Source organism: Saccoglossus kowalevskii, chromosome 8 (genome assembly GCF_978046115.1).
Source record: "Saccoglossus kowalevskii chromosome 8, keSacKowa6.1, whole genome shotgun sequence".
NCBI lineage: Eukaryota > Metazoa > Hemichordata > Enteropneusta > Harrimaniidae > Saccoglossus > Saccoglossus kowalevskii.
In genome coordinates this window covers 11,483-28,237 of record NC_140648.1, presented here as the reverse complement: position 1 = coordinate 28,237, position 16,755 = coordinate 11,483, and the positions used below count along the sequence as shown (strand labels likewise).

At 37.2% G+C, this 16,755-nt stretch overlaps 2 protein-coding genes across 2 annotated transcripts; both read right to left on the bottom strand.

Annotated features, from left to right (window-relative positions):
* Window positions 1-1,200: 1,200 nt before the first annotated feature.
* LOC144342272 (uncharacterized) lies at window positions 1,201-3,810 on the bottom strand. The gene is made up of 2 exons (XM_078005544.2): window positions 3,241-3,810; window positions 1,201-1,490 (listed from the first exon to the last, which is right to left on the bottom strand). Exons 1-2 carry the CDS (start codon window positions 3,750-3,752, stop codon window positions 1,334-1,336), a joined length of 669 nt encoding a protein of 222 aa, XP_077861670.1. The 5' UTR covers window positions 3,753-3,810; the 3' UTR covers window positions 1,201-1,333.
* A 3,833-nt stretch (window positions 3,811-7,643) lies between these two features.
* Window positions 7,644-16,529, bottom strand: LOC144342273 (uncharacterized). The gene is made up of 2 exons (XM_078005545.2): window positions 16,333-16,529; window positions 7,644-7,866 (listed from the first exon to the last, which is right to left on the bottom strand). The coding sequence occupies exons 1-2, from the start codon at window positions 16,494-16,496 to the stop codon at window positions 7,698-7,700; spliced, it is 333 nt and encodes a 110-aa protein (XP_077861671.2). The 5' UTR covers window positions 16,497-16,529; the 3' UTR covers window positions 7,644-7,697.
* Window positions 16,530-16,755: the final 226 nt, after the last annotated feature.

Sequence of the window (16,755 nt, the reverse complement as noted above, 5' to 3'; positions counted from 1 at the left end):
TATTCTTGAAATTTCTTGAATCACATATACTGGTTTTGTGTGCACGGCCATCCCATAATATGTCTTTATGAACATAGCATATGGCGGAAATGTGTGTTTTATTTCTCAGCCGGTAGCTAGTGAATTCATGTGCCAAACTGGAAAACTATTTTTGAGTCGTTTTATTTTCAAATCAATCATATTAATGCAATATAGCCATTTTTATACAAATATGAACCACACCAATTTCACAATCTCACAAGCGATAATGACATTTACTGCAGATGAAGAAAAAACAAAAATATTTTTTTAGTGTGATAAATGTAAAGTATATGTTAATTTTGGAAGTAAGGGCGAGGAACGACTCGTATTTTTGCCAATTCACATGAAATATATTCACGATTGGAGGCAGTTATGATGATATCATTAATTTAGTCCGTTCTTGTCATCCCAAAAACGAATTAACGTGACTGCTCGCCAATAAATATCACGTTTAAAAACAGCTATATATACAAATATATCACAAAACGTGCTTAGCATCCTAATGTTATTCAGTATTATGACATCATAGGTGTTCAAAATAAGAAAACTGCGCATGTAGTACATAACTAAAATATTCGGTGTTCTTTAATATGCTCTAGAAGTTAAATCTGGATTATAAATGACTTGCGTTGTTAGTTTTTAATTACATGTGCTTTTCTCCGTATGGAGACTAAATCTAAAGAGTATGTGTAAATCCTAAATAAAAAAATAAAATGACGCAATAGTGACAATGCGTGTGTAGAGAAAAATATGTCAAATTCGGTTTTCGCCAATTTACTTAAATAAGGGTAAACTAATTTAACTAAATAAACATCAGATATCATGAAATAATTTGGAACAAATAGTTTATTGCAGAAAAAATTCAGTATCAGAATATTTTTAGTTTCTTAGTAGAATTTCTATATCAATGATAATGACTAGATGGTGATTACTGGAAATGGCTGACTCCGATATAATGATTGCACCTGCCTTTTTCGTTTACTTTGTTACTCTCATCTAATTTCGTTCGACTCGGTCAACTTAACCCGTAAATAATAAAATAATAAATTCGAATTTCTGTTATACTATTATATGTTTAATATGAGCAAAGGTGGCGCCCATATGGGGGGAAGTCATTGATTTACAGTTTCCCGTTATTGTAATTGTCTATTTTGTTACCATCCCTAAATAAATCGATATGTCAGGAGTATGTTATATTATCATTCACGAGCTCGTACTAACAGTATTTGAGAATATTTGATGTCTAATTCCGTAGTCCATTTGTTAATCTCTAAACTATATCGCGCTTAAAAAAATAGTTCCGTCTCCACTATCACTTCACGTTGTAAATTGCCTGTTCGTAGCTTGGCAAACGCTCATAAATAACCGTTGGTGGCGATATTGATGCCACAGCATCATCAAAGCCCGGCAGCCCTTCAATATTTCGTGACATTTGTTGATCGTTGAATTTGACGGCACAAGTTGGGTTCCTAAAGAACAATACATAAACAAAATTATAAGAAACTAAATGTAATTTACAAATACACCTGACCAGCAATATCGTCACCTTTTGGCTGGCAATACAAGTCCAAATATGATGAAGGTCCACTGGCTTACTAAGGCAACTTTGTTTGAAATGCAGCTGTATAATCAGCCAATTACTGGTTAGGTGTACGAAACAAATTGGCGGTGACGGTGCTTGTTTCATCGTCTATGGAGTATTTCTCACTAATATTTATTAGAAGAAACAAATATCGCGACACGGTGACAACAAATATAGTATTTAAAAGCTGAGGGGTCGTCATCTGCGCACGCACGGGAATTGAGTCCCAAGCAAATATAACAACGCAAACTAAACACGCATAGGTAGACGCAAAAGTTCTTACAGTTACTCGACTCTCGTACAATTCTGCCGGAGTTGAACAAATGTTATCAGCACTGGTTATTGATTCCCATAATTCGACAAGTGAACAGTCATGAGTTCATCAGTGTCTTCAATGAATCTACGAGTCCAGGATTAAATTCATAAAAGCGGTATCTTGGTTGACATTTCTCCCGCAAGTGTCGAATAACTCCAAAATACTGAAGAATGAGCGACAAACATTATAACCATCGTCCGCCATTTTGTCCACTGCAAAAGCCTCTTAAGTTAGTGTGACTTATTGCACATTAAAAAATTTAATTCAAATTAAAAAAATTAAAATTTCAGACATGAAATAAAATTATCACAAATAAAATGGAAAAAAGTTGCAAATAAAATGAAAAAGGTTGCATATAAAATACATTTTTTAAACACAAATTTGGAATATTGAATACAAATGTGTTTTTACCAATATTGAAACGTTTGGCTTGCCATATCCCACCGAAAAGAAACGCCAATGTGAACTGTTTTCCAGGCTTTCGGCACTTATTCACTCAGATAATATATTATTTTATTGAAAAAAACAAAAAAAGACTACCACAGTCTAACGTACGGATTTAATTCCTATGTTGCGAAATAAATAGCTTCGACAACCCTCGAGTGTATATATTCCTAAAGTTCGTCGGTAAATCGTTAATGAACTTCGCTGCATAGTCCATTAAAAAAACCTTCGAATTTAACGACCGGCGAACGCGTTACCGGTTAATAGTGACACATATACAGATATTGCGTTTTCATCTGATAAATTTCTATATATCTATATAACAACATCCGACAAGAAAGGCACACAATCCAATATATATGCAAGTTTCAGAAATAGATTAATTTTTAGAGAGATTAGTAAACTCCACATGAAGTCAATTTAGCAACTCCCAGGTACACGCGTACCGGGAATCATCCAAAATAACAATGGGTCCCTCGTCCTTCGGTCAGTGACCCGACTTATAAACAGTACAATGCGCCGGTTTATGTCGCATTCGGGTATTTGAGTCATACTGTAACGGCGCATATTTTAAAGAAAATGCAGGTTTATTCTAGTTAGGTTAGAAAGTTAATACTATAAGTAACCAAAACAATTAATCCGAATAGGAAACAATTCAAATCTGTCACGTAAAAATAAATTGGTCACGTACTTTTTAAATTATATGTTTCAGTTTCGTGGGAGATATATTACGTTTGTTCTCTTACGAATACTCCCATAAAGGAATAATTAACTCATAATACGCTCACATCCCGTGGCGAAAATTGCTTTCTACTAATTATTATAGCGTGAATCATGCAGGTCCCACAAAAACACGGAAGCCAGGTGTGTTACTTACCCTGGAGTCATAGCTTCTACCGAAGTTTCCGCAGTAATTGGTCTACTGCTATTATTGTTTTGATTTGTTCTCCCAAGAAAATCCATTACATAATTCTGATACGTCATATCCGAGTCGTGCTCTCTATGTGATATTTGCGTTGTCGGTAATAGGTCAAATGGTCGACCATGTTGGGGAGAAATCGATGAAACAGTCTGAGCTTCTATTATAAGACCAATACCGCTTCGCATTGGCGACGGAGTTTCGCAAATAGCGGGCGATATCCCCGAGGAACAGCCTGTAAAGCAGTTAACTGTGCACACTTTTGTGTCAGCTGACCGGCACATTCTGACATGTATCAAACAGGCAAGTAATGACATTAGCGACAAACCACAGAAAATTCGACCCATGTTCACCATTTCGGGTTTGTGTAAGTATTCGCCCATAATCCAGATAGCTGCGGAGAAAACCGTTACAGCGAAACAGATAGCGATGATGAAGAGTATCTCGGGTTTCAAGTTTGATTGCTTCATGACGACAGACAGCGACGCGACTGAAAACGCGTATTTTTCCTAGACTCGCGGAATCGTACTTCACCTCTACAAGGCCGGGATTGGGGAGTGTTTACTAAACAAGGCCATCTTCCCATTTGTTGTTTCCTCCCATGACGTCACCTCATTCCATACTAGTAGCGTCGTGGGTTGTCATTACAACCGATCGTGATTCCGGGTACGATTACGTCAAGGCATAGTGTACGTATTCGTCGCCCACCCATGCGTCCACAGGGAGCGTCATGGACACGGGCGTTTCGGACCAAGACCCTTACGTTTGAACATGGAATTTTATAAAATGTGATATCAACCTATATTTATTTAAATCTTTGCTTCGTCTCCACTACGCCACCAATCTGATTACCATCTGGTGGTAGGTAGAGTAAAGACCCATCACGTTTTTTGTTTCGCTTGCCATTTCTCATTTCATCTCTGTTTCAACGTAACAAAAATCCATAAAACGGCAGATAAAACAAAATAAAAAAGATGAAAATGACAATTAAAAAAAACGCCATGGAGATTTACTATACCTACAACAAATTTTAATCTGAGATTGCCTGGTGATGAGTTCAACCGCTGTAAGTGCAACATCTCCGATTGCCTGCTTGAAAACCGCTGACAAACATCAGGGCTACCAGAATAACTAATTAAAGATGCAACATAAACAAGCACATAAAGGCTAATATTGTTGTCTGGTTATACATGTTGATGAACTAATTGGATTATGATTTATCGGAAAGTAAAAATCTTGCTTTGGCACGCGCAATATGTGTTCGATGGAAAATTAAAAACACTAATACATATGTGCAGGGACTGTGCGCATGCATATCGGAAAATGTCGTTTTTTAGTCCTTGTTATTCATAAATATATTCATCTTTATCAAGTGTAATAACAACAATATTAAAATTTGCATGTTCTCGTCCATATTGTATCTTTAGGATACTATTTGAGAAGAAATATTCACGGGCTTTAATTTTAGCGAATTTGATGTTGAAGACATATTCAAAAAAACGAATACACTCTATTGCTAAATTCCAATGGTCCGCACTTGATTTAAATTGAGCACATTCAAGTTCAGTTTTCAGCGAAATAATCGAAAATAAAACCTAGCGAAAAATTAAGCTTGACAACTACAAATTACCAACAGGTTAACAACCGCAATAAGTAGGTGATATCCGCCCTACTCAGGAATAGTTTTAATGGCACCATTTGACATGTTTCTTACGTGTCCGGTGAGTAAACGTCCTGTTTTGAACATACCGGGACAACGGATAGCGACATCAAACAACAGTTGTTAACGGGTAAGAAATGTCACGACAACGACCTTCACGGCTACTAGTATGTTATGTCACCTTATCACTATGACCTTGTGATAATTTGATTTCTCGTTTGAGCATAACTCTTGGACAAAAAAACTTCCAGAATAGCGGAAACAAAAATGACTCAAAGAGACGCTATATATAAGATAATTCTAATAATAACCTCACATGACGTCATGTAACAGCATATTATGTGCATGAGTGAGTGCATATGTACACTGGTATGCTAGCCCTTTAGGATACTTTTTTTGTCAAGTGAACGTGACACTGCATGGCAACTGAAAACATGGTGGAATGTTTGTTAAATGTTACGAGTCGTGGCGTGAAGGTTGTGTTGCATTCACCACAATCGGAACTTCTTTATATAATAGACCAATTGTAGCGATTCCATCGTGGTCACACTCGAAACCTTATACTGAAGTAACATTAAACTGCCATAGCACACTTTCACTAGTGACAGTTTATATACACACTATCGGCAAACGTTGCTGAATGAATATGTTAAGGTGCGATAAGTGGTAAATTCCGTAACTCGAGTCGTCAATAATGATGATTTAAATTCGAGTTGATTTAGCTAATATTTGTTCGTAAATTTCAGAGGAAAAATGTATTATGTAAAAATTATAATACTTGCAGAAATATGGATACCACAAGATAACAATTGTTGCTATAATCACGTATTTATCGAGCATGGTCAGGACACACAATTATGACGAGTTGTGCGTTTCAATTGCGACAAACTAAATTCAAGTTTGATTTATGAAAAAAAAATGCTCAGAAGTAAAATCATTATTAAAAAATGTTTCGGACCATGGAAGCGGTGAGAGGAACAACTTAACTTGTACAATCACATGTGTTATTCAACACAGCGCCGCCCCCCAATCTGATTAAAATGCGATGTAGGTATGAGACTCCATTTTTTTTTATTATTTTTTTTAATAACCATTTATATTATATTTATTTGTATTTTAGTTTGAATATGTTATCAGAAAATCGTGTCCCAGTCGACGCTAACTACATCTGACTCAATGCCTATACAAATCTCGCCCAGGGACCAGCCAATCAGATTACATCACAGGTTACAAATGCGCCTGAGCATGACTCAAAACATGGCATTTTGGAATAGTTGTGCATATACATACCCCTGTTGACTTAGCAACAATCAAAATTAAAATTCTAAAACTGTGATGAATAGCTGCCAAATACTTTTGTTATTTTTATAAGAGTATTTTAAGTAAATTAGTGATTGACAAACATATTTTCTTTGAGAGATAAATATTTATTGATAATTAAATAAACCCTGCAAGTAATGTTAGAACCGCTGTGAAATCAATAAAGGATTCCGAATTTGAGGTGAGTTTTAGTCACTTTCACAAAAACTTAAAAAAAGAATAAAATAAAAAAAAATGGAGCCTCATACCTACATCGGATTTTAATCAGATTGCGCCGCCCCCCAAAACTTAGCTATATATAATATGACAATTAATAACAATCTTAAGAAGAGGTTCAAATTACCGGTAGTAATGGATCTGCGAATTGGTTCGGAAAGTTTACTTGACCGTAACCTGAATCTAAATATAATATATTGAGTTCGATGCGCATTAAACGATTACTAGCACATGTGCATAAATGTGAATATTGATAAGCCACCACCGCCGCCGCACTTGTTTATGTTTAGGCGAATGCGGAGTTACTAGTTGACGAGAACCGGATATAATAAGCATTGTTATTAAATATACAGTACATGTAAGAGTACAACTTACGTGCAACGTTATCGCTAGTGCTGATCCATGAGCAACATTAGTTATTGGACTTTAGCATGTTGGTTGGCAAATAATGTAAGCAAATGACGTCTGCATGCAACGGTATATATACTGTTGCCTGATATGTAGTTACTACGTGATCTGTAGTACAAATGCAACAATCCACCTGTGTTAGTACATGTACTAGCATGGAGGTAAAAAGATCTCCATGGTACTAGTATCTGTCAACTGTTGGGAGCCCTCCACGGAATACAACGTTGTAACTGAAATGTGCATCTTCAGCCGAGAGTTACGTTCCAGTAACACAAATTCTGTACACCAATTTTATGCCAATTTAAGTTCAGCGATAATTCTAAACCGCGTGACAGTTCTGAAAATGCTTGACGGAGAACTCTATGTACAAATAGTGTACACATTAATATGTTTATATTTTATTACCCCTTTTCTCACAAACATCAAGTTTTCCAATCCTTCACAGCGAAAGTCACCATGCGGACGCTCTAAGTTTACGTCCGACATGTTTATATACTCGCTTATGCCTAAGTCGACACCTTTGCATTCACTCCCGGTCATTATCAAACCAATGACCCCAGCAAATCTTTAAAACGTTTTTGAAAAGTTCAATTTTTCTAAACTAAAATTCAGACAAAATTTAATAAAGCAGGAAGCCAGTTGTCCATATGGAGAGAAGTGTGGAATAAATAACAGCAACTCGTTAAGAGAACTATGGCGGAAACGTCATGCCCGCTCTATGCCTGGAAGATAACGTGTAATATTATGAATTCTCGGGTTGCATGTTATTTTATCTTTATTATTGCTTTCTTATTAAGAGTTGTTTTGGTGCCTAGACGGGAGTTGACGCTACAACATCTTCGTAACTCGGCGGGTCAATGTCGATATGGACCTCCAAAGAATGAGGCAATAAACAGCGTTCACGTTCGTCGAGTATGCCCTCAACGGCGTCATCGTATGCCGGTGGTATTTCGACGTCATCGCCTTCTTCTGGATATTCTCTGAAACGTGGACAAGGGTAGAATTATTTATAGAATGTAGCAGATAAACACTTCTATTATACAACCCCATTTAACACTACTAGCCAGCGACCATAAAGCTTGGACTTTACATGAACAATACGTGAATATAATAATAAAGTAACCAGGTTCTAGTGTCTATAGCCCGGGTGCTATGGTATTCACGATAGCAGTACATTCTAAAATAGCAAAACAGCATTTTCACTAATCTCTAGCGACAATTTGTATTCAAAATGGATGCAATTTTGATAGAGGATGTACAATTTCCGTGATAGACTCATTTTAATTTTACGAACTTACCTGGCAGAGAGCATAGGTGACAACATTGTTAAATTAATGTAATTGTAATTTGTATATTATAAGTATATTATAAGTAACATGTCCGGCAAAAAACAGTTTCATTTTCTTGGAGGAATTCAATTTGTTATCTAACTGAATTGGAGCTTCAAGGGACAAAATTCTAAATCACGTAGTGTAAATAAGAATGATTATAAAATCAACCCTTTTATATCAATGATATGTAAAGGATTATGTATTGGGCGGGAATATTATTTATATTATTCAAGTTATGCTTGTCAGTAACATTCTTTATTACAGTATTAATAAGGCCACACCGACTTAATTTTATGGATGACAAAAAAAAATCTCCTACGACGAGTCTCCACAGATCGGTTTTCAGTCTGGAACTTGCCAACTCATATTGTCGCAAAACGCCGGCTTTTCGTAAAACTCGTTTTGTACTACCTCAAAACGTGTCAGTTATATCGTAAATGATCTTCTGCACATGCGTACTGTGTTGCCGGGAATTCCAACATGGCGACCACGCCACCAAAATACGTGAGCATAAAAGTTCAGGGGGAAAACAGAGAGATTGTTGTAGACTGGCACGCAATTGACGTCGGCCAGGGAGATGTGATGTTTACACAGCTATAAGGACATATTGTCCAGAGTGGCTGCCCCGCGATGCAACGATTTGAGAAATGGGATAGGAGTGGAGCTGTATTGACTTAGGGATGTGATAGCTGAGAAGGAAAACAAGACCTATTGTTGAAGAGATCGGGGTGTAGAGGAGTGCAAGAGATCATTTTTTTTGGATACTTGAGGTTGAGATCCCTAGACATGAGAGGGTTAACACGTAGGCTTCATTTCACCTGACAACAGTTAAAGCTAACCCCAGGTGTGTAGAGAGGAGTGACTACTAGAGCTTGTCTGAAATGGTTATACCTGTGACAGTAATACAGTACAAGATGTGTACATCAAATGTGCCTCCTACAAATAAAGACTTGTTGATGTTTTTTTGATACACTGTTCTCTATGGTTCAACTCGTAATACCAGCTCCGTAGTCCTGTGGTTTTAGCAGCATTTTTTTTTGGCAGGATTTTTTTTTTCGACCTTTTGCATTAGTTTTGGGGTCTCCAGAGGATGTAATCCATAAAATTAAATCAGTGTGACCTAAAGGGAAACTAAATATAGCCTAATTTGTTTTTTGTATTTATCAAGGTATGTATATTGATTATAAATTTGAAAAAAAAAATAAAAAAATTATTATCTTCAGAGTTATGATGATTTAATTATGAGAAACCATAAACCTGCGAAGGACTTCCGTTTCGCCATCTTGCCATAAAAAAACGCCCTCATGAGGTATAAACAGGAAAGGTAACAAAGCAGGATGGCGAAATAGTATCAGCTTAGGAAGCCATAGTTGACTGGACTGGTGAATTGACTTCTAGTCTAGGTTGTTTCGACTTTTACAGGCATATCAACATACAAACATTATGGATGTGATCGAGACAGGCATTTTGTTTTCCTTTTTGTCTAACTGTCTAATAAATGCTGTTTCCAGTACTGCACTGTGCGTGCAAATTATTTTAAAGTCTGGATGCTGGAGTATGCAATCTTGAGTTCGTAGGGTGGTGGTGGAAACATTTTCGTCCATGTATTCATGGGGCTGCACTGGCTAATCATGGGGCAATTGTCACTGGAGCACCAATCAGATTGTTCACAGACTTACGTGAGTTACGTGTAATTTCAAATAAAACTATCATCCGAACCATGGGCATTGTCGACGGTAGACTCTCATCACTCGCACTGGACTGACCTGAATCTACACAGTATACCGTACTTTCCTGATCATAAGCCCGGAGGCATGAACACTTAAGGGAAAAGTAAGGGATGAGCTTATACTCAAAAAATATGATTTTGTTTTTGGGTTAAACACTGTAACCATCTTGCCAACAACGAAAAATTATCCAAAAAAAAATTATTCGTTCACCACGCCTGGCTCTGGAAAATAATACTTCTTTTTGAAAAAAAATGCGTCATTGATTTCCACGACACTTACAATGAAGAAACAAACATGTTCATAAAAAAACACACACATTTTATTACAATACGATTTACATACCATCTGAATTTACGGTAAAATAATCATGGGTAAGGTCAGTGGGAAAACAGTCGAAGGCATTTATCATTATCTTCGTTTTTGGTATGTTTTCGATCGTATGCAAAATCTCGATGCAAAGAAATTTTTCACCATGAGGATTTTCAGCACGATTTGACCTGAAACAACCCCCTTTGACCTAACAGGTCATGACTTTCATTAACCAATCAAAATGATGTGTCGTAATGATGACATTTTCCGATTATTGACGGTGATTTTCAACGCAATGCGGAAGTGAATTACCGCAATGTTAAAAAACGATGATTTTTTCCCAAAAAACTGGCGATTCGCAATTTCCGAAAAGTAAACGACGGTTAATAGTAACCGTGGGTAAACTGAGGGTGGAGGAAGAATTTAAACACCTTTCCCAGTCGCCAATATGTCACATCGTTCAAACCCTAGGCCTTTCATGATAGTCTCTAAGTAAACCATGCCCAATAACCAATTACACGACTTAACAATCACATTTTTGGCTTTTCGAAAGCTACTACTCAAAGAAATATGGATTACTCCAGTATTGCAACATCGGGGTTCATCCTGAGTAAATGACAGAATAGAAAGGATGCGAACCACGTTGGGTACGTTCGTCATGAACTCTGAAATTAATGTGAGTTTTCTCATAAAAGCACGAACCAAACTACCATGCCAATGATGATTATTATGAAATGAAACACACTTTTCACACGCATATTAAAAAAAACAACAAACACTCTGGGCTTATAATCGTGAATGCTTTCAACTCGATAAGTACCTAGTACGTAAAAAAGAGGGATGGGCTTCATACTCGGAAGGGGCTTACGTTCGAGGAAGTACGGTACTTTAACGCATTTGGGCTTCTACTCTCAGAATACTGTAGCTGCAGTTATGTAGCTCGCTTGGTTTCGCTGTCGGTTATTTTGTTCGTCGTGGTGTTAACGCGAAACCAGGGAAAAAACCCTGGTTTCGCGTTAACACCACGACGAACAAAATAAAAGACAGCGAAACCAAGCGAGCTACAGAACTGCAGCTAAGAATACTGTGGTTCAAACGCATAATGCTCTAACCCAAGTTCTAAAAAACACATTGTGCATATAAAAGTTTAGTTTATACTAGTAGTACACAATGCTTGGCAGCATGAACGGCTATGTACAATGGCGCATACGAATGCGATCAGATACTAAAACGTCCTAGCTTTGAAAAGTACCCGGATGTTTTATGTTCGTTCGTTATTTATTCCCCTCCATGAATGGCCTCCATGGTGTTTAATTGCAAGCACTTCAAATGCCTGTCCAAGCTAAGTTATAATTAAAACAAAATTAAACCACTGCAATATTATTTCGAATACAGTTTAAAATATACACAACTATAAATTAAGGCCGCATTTATGTTCGCTTTACTTAGACAAGCGCTCTTATGGTGTCACAGCGTTAGTCACTGGCTTTACAAACACGATGACAAACAGCTTGAGATATTTGCGGATTACCTGCTCTTCAGCAATCAAGTCACATACTCCTTTCTCACCAATGGATAATTGTCTCCGCGTTTTTCTCTAAAACGCGATGCGCGTGGGCTCTTTTTCAATTATATCAGATTTTAGACAAGTGTGAATGTTTGTTTGTTGAAATGATTAGACACGTTTCTTTTTTTTACCTCCATGGTGGAACGGGGTAATTGTTGATTGGACATGTGACTAAACTGACAAATACTGTTAACAAATGTCGATCTGGATAAATGTCGATTGGACACGTGACTAAACTGTGAAAATGCAATCTTAACGGAAATTAATAATCATATAAAACAATTTTACTACCTCCCATGCGGTGACATATGTGCATCTGGGTAACGTGACTAAACTAGCAATGTAGAATGGGCAGAAAGAATCAAAGGATTGTTTCCATTTTTAAATAACGTGTATTTCGCACAACTTGATGATTACATACATGTAGTTTCGACAAGTTATAACAACATTTTTACCTTTCATACTTGTTTTTGTAGTTATTCACCAAAATCTTAACATTGTCGGAAAGCTAAATTGTAATTTTAGACCTGTTCTTTAGAGGATGAACAAAAATACCACGTGATCCTGAAACCCAACAATAGTCTATGGGAGTGTTGGGTAGTTATTGGTCACACGTAAACACGTACAAATATAAAGTAGCTAGCAAACGTTATATATAGTAGATAATACATGTATTTGGTAATCGTTGTCCTAGTAAGTAGCTATTCAAAATATCAGTCCGAGCAGCGTTTAATTTTTCTAGCAAACGTAATGCTTTACACCAGATTATTATTAATTCAGTGTACATTATCAATGAATTGCTAATTGTTTTTGTGAACTCTGCATCGTATTATGTGTTGCACGTTTTCACTGATTGGCATCATTATTTCTGATTTTCATTCTTGAATTCTAGCAGACAGTCATTTTTTACAGTTACGATCCCATAGCTTTAATTTGATAAGACAATTAAAAAAAAAAATTACTAAAATACCGTCACAGTTTTAAATAGACACGAAGAACCTTTAGCGGCATCGATAATTCTTTCGCTGAACTTCTCATACTTGCCACTATTATGATAATTATTTTTTTAATTCTATCTAATCTGTGCATTACAATGCTTTTCGTGGAACCATGAACGTAGTTAACGGTAGTCTTTCGCAAATATTTATAAATGTATATTTATTTCAATTGTGAGCAAAACTACATCCACGGGTAACGCGAAACCATTATAAACGTGATTTTATTCACAAGAGAAATAACAGAAAAAAATCGAATAGTGTTCTTATAATGTTCTGCTACAAGACGAGTAATTTGTTTCTATGTCACGTATATTTGTATCACCATGACAACCAAAAGATGATATTTGACCTTTATCTGCTTTGATAATGTCTCGTATTGTGTAGGTGATTCACGAAAAAATTCACGTAACGTGCTCATTACATCGGAATGTTATGTACTATCTCGATGCGACGCGCTGTACTGTTATGTAATCAGGCTGCAATGTTTTGTCTGTATGTGACATATATTAATTACGTGCACGCGCTCGCGCACGTTTATTTTAAGTGCATACGTGTGTTTAAATATCATGGTTGTCATAACGAATATTGTTATGCGGTGAAATGCTTTTCAAGACTAACAGCAGGTGGATGACACATTCATATAAATACAAATCGATTGTCCAACTCATTTTAAAGTTTGTGTCACAGCGTCTGTTTTAATTTAACACACGAATATATAAATAGACAACACCGAGGAAACTGCTGTTTGGGAAAGCAGCAACAATATATAGAAATACATCTAATAACTTGAGATGTATTATTAATTTAACAAAACTGCAACATCGATTTATTTTGAGTCTGTCTGAGTTAATCTGGTGTCATGTGGTTATTGGATAAAGTGTAACCCTGGCCTCATTAAAAAACATACATTACCCCGTACACTATCCTTCATTCATAATGCAGACATGATGTACGTTATTTTCCTAAAGTATCATCTGCACTGTTGTTATATTTGGTCTCCGATTGTAGTGACTACAACTACGTGTACTTCAACATGTTGCATGTTTTATTATGTGACATACATTGTACGTGAAAAGTACAGAGCCCTGGCTGTGTGAAATAAAAGCGCACATGTTTGGATACTTTGCAACAACCCATTGCACATGTTTATTTTTAAGACTGCTGATACAGTCACTAGATTGTGTTGTCAGCAGAATTTGAGATACATACATCCTGTCTCTCCATGTGGCATAATGGTATGGCTCAGACAGTGACATGGTGATTGTGAAATACCTTGGAATGTGCTGAACCCGGTGTTGTTGGCAATGAAAATAGATATGACATCATTGACCCGAGTCTCCTACTTTAAATTGGTAGAGCTTGGATTAAGAGTGGTTTATTCCACTACCAAAATTGGCATCCTCTGTACACTGATTTGTCGGCTATTTCGAGATAACCAATCATTTCGTTATATACATTTTATTATTTGCATGGCCATAAATTAGCTAGGGTATTTAAGTTGAGACATAAGGGAAAATATTTAGTCAGGAAGGTGACCTGACTTGATCCTGTAACATCTTGTGATGCTGATTCCTGACTCCAGTGAGCTGTACCCTATACAGGGGTACATATGCAGACGTGCTGTGCAGTAATCCCTGCTGATCAACAGGAACCACTGAAGCTCACTGCCTGAACTACTCCCGTTGTACCAGTGCTACCAGTAGCAGCAGATAGCAGTGCAGTTGCCGATACTCCCTGGACACAGAGCACGAGTTTAAATTGTAGTGCAGCTGATTCGACAGTGTGCCAGATACGAAGGAACGCAACATTGCACATTGCTGTCCAATGGAGAGTGGAGTGTTCCCTGCAGCATCGATCAAGTCTCTAATTTATTTTATTTTACAGTGTATCCCCCTCCCCTTGCTGGTTCCAGTGACCAGCATCCTTGTTATTTGTTTATTAAAGTACAGGAAACCGTATATATTTTGTCGTGTTGATTTGTTATAATCGTTACTGGTATATTTCTTTCTCTGCACAGTCTCAGTTGTGGTGATATACATTTACCAAACGATTCCCACCCCGTGACAGCGAACGAGCTGAGAGGGAGGAAACTTATAAGATAAGCACGCTACCAAAGACAAAGACTATTAGATTGGCATTAAAGACAAGCTCCCCGATCCTGAATACGGTGTAGCCCCATAAAGCCCCCCCCCGCATTTAACGTCACAATTGTATCTCTACATTTTTTTGTTGATGGGTGGTGGTAGTCGGACATACATCGTCGTTGTAGTCAGGTAATCTTATTGAGCTACTACCGTCCTTGTATATCACTGCCAAATGCAAACGAGAGTTTTCAGTGTTTTTGTTTTTAAATTACTCCACGCTTAATCACATCGAAGACTGGTCCATTACAACATGTTTTTCGTTTTCCTTGCAGCGCACTGTTAAACCCGCAACAGCGCCACAATGAAAACAACACAGCAAAATTTCATTTCTCCTTGTCAACGTCCATATATATATATATATATGAAAATTAGCTAGTTATTCTGGTCTTACAATGAAGATCACTGCAAGCTTTTTTCGTAGTTCGGGAGAGAAAATGCCACTTCCTTCCAATATATTATCAATATCGGATGGGATTGTGTACGACTTGGGAAATGAACAACGCCTAAAGGCACAGACTTAATTGTTTGTCTTGGTATTATGTGGCCATAAAGTTGGGGTGAGGTGGGGGGGGGGGGATACACTTGTAAAATGGGCAGGGATGTGATGAGCTTGAAACAGAGACCATCATCACTTTAAGATCTGTTGCTCTGTCTAGTGTCTAGTGAATTGCAGTACCCGGTTGCGCGTCACTTGTCCATATACATTTTCATTGTTGACTGCAGCCTAGTTTGATGATTTATGTGTAGTCAATTTCATAAAGGCATGAATGTTTTTTTTATCAATTATTTATAAATTCGTAAATTTCAACTGACGGCTGAAAACAACTTAACCAAATACAACATGTTAACAGAAGCATGGCAGTATTCGACAATAATTGGAGGACACCTGCAGAATGATAGATAATGGTTGTTATTGAAAGTGTATTCTTCGGAATTGAATGGAACGCACAGGTCTTCTAAGGTAAATGTTTTATAAATAATTTATAAATGCCCATGAAAAAAACATTCATGCCTTCATGAAATTCACTGTACACGTTGCTATAGATATCAGTTTTATATAAAAAAAATGAATACAACATGGCTAGGAGGGAAAACAGTTCGTTATCCAGCAAACTGCAAAAGGAGATCACGCTGTAGTAGACAGAGTGATTGAATAAAGAGAACATAACAAAGCGTTTCCTGTCGAGTTGATAACGGTTCAATGAATTGGTCACGTTTCTGTCGTTATATGTCGAATTTTACGTTCAAGATACTGCGTGGCACTTAAGATAAAGACAGTACAAGATGGTTGTCACGTGATACTACAAACTCCGATCCGTATTTCGAATCAGTATGTGCATGCGCTGAAAGCAATTCTATTAGCTTACCCATTTTCATGCATGCTCCCAGTCCCTTCGTTCACAAGTGAGTCACACCGGAATTCCATTGCATTTTGATTTTCTGCGTAATTACTGGTATCATTTCTTCTGTTTTCTGTCCCATTAATACGGGCAGTGCTACAGTACAGCACCCTCTCGTTATCAGTTATCATTTCAAGTAAATTAACAAAACCACCGTCCGCGCCTTGGATGTCCGTAGAACTTGACTGACTGCCGAACTCCACGCCCATTGCGGCACAATATCCCGAATATCTGTGTAAATATGTAGGAGGTCTCTCATAGTATGTAGTGGCATGAGTGCCAGTACGAGTTCTATTCCGTTCCCAAGAAGCTGTGATGCTGTCGCCGTCCGTTGTTGTACTTACTGCTCGTCTGCACCGGTCCTCGCACTTAACGCAAGCGAACACGACC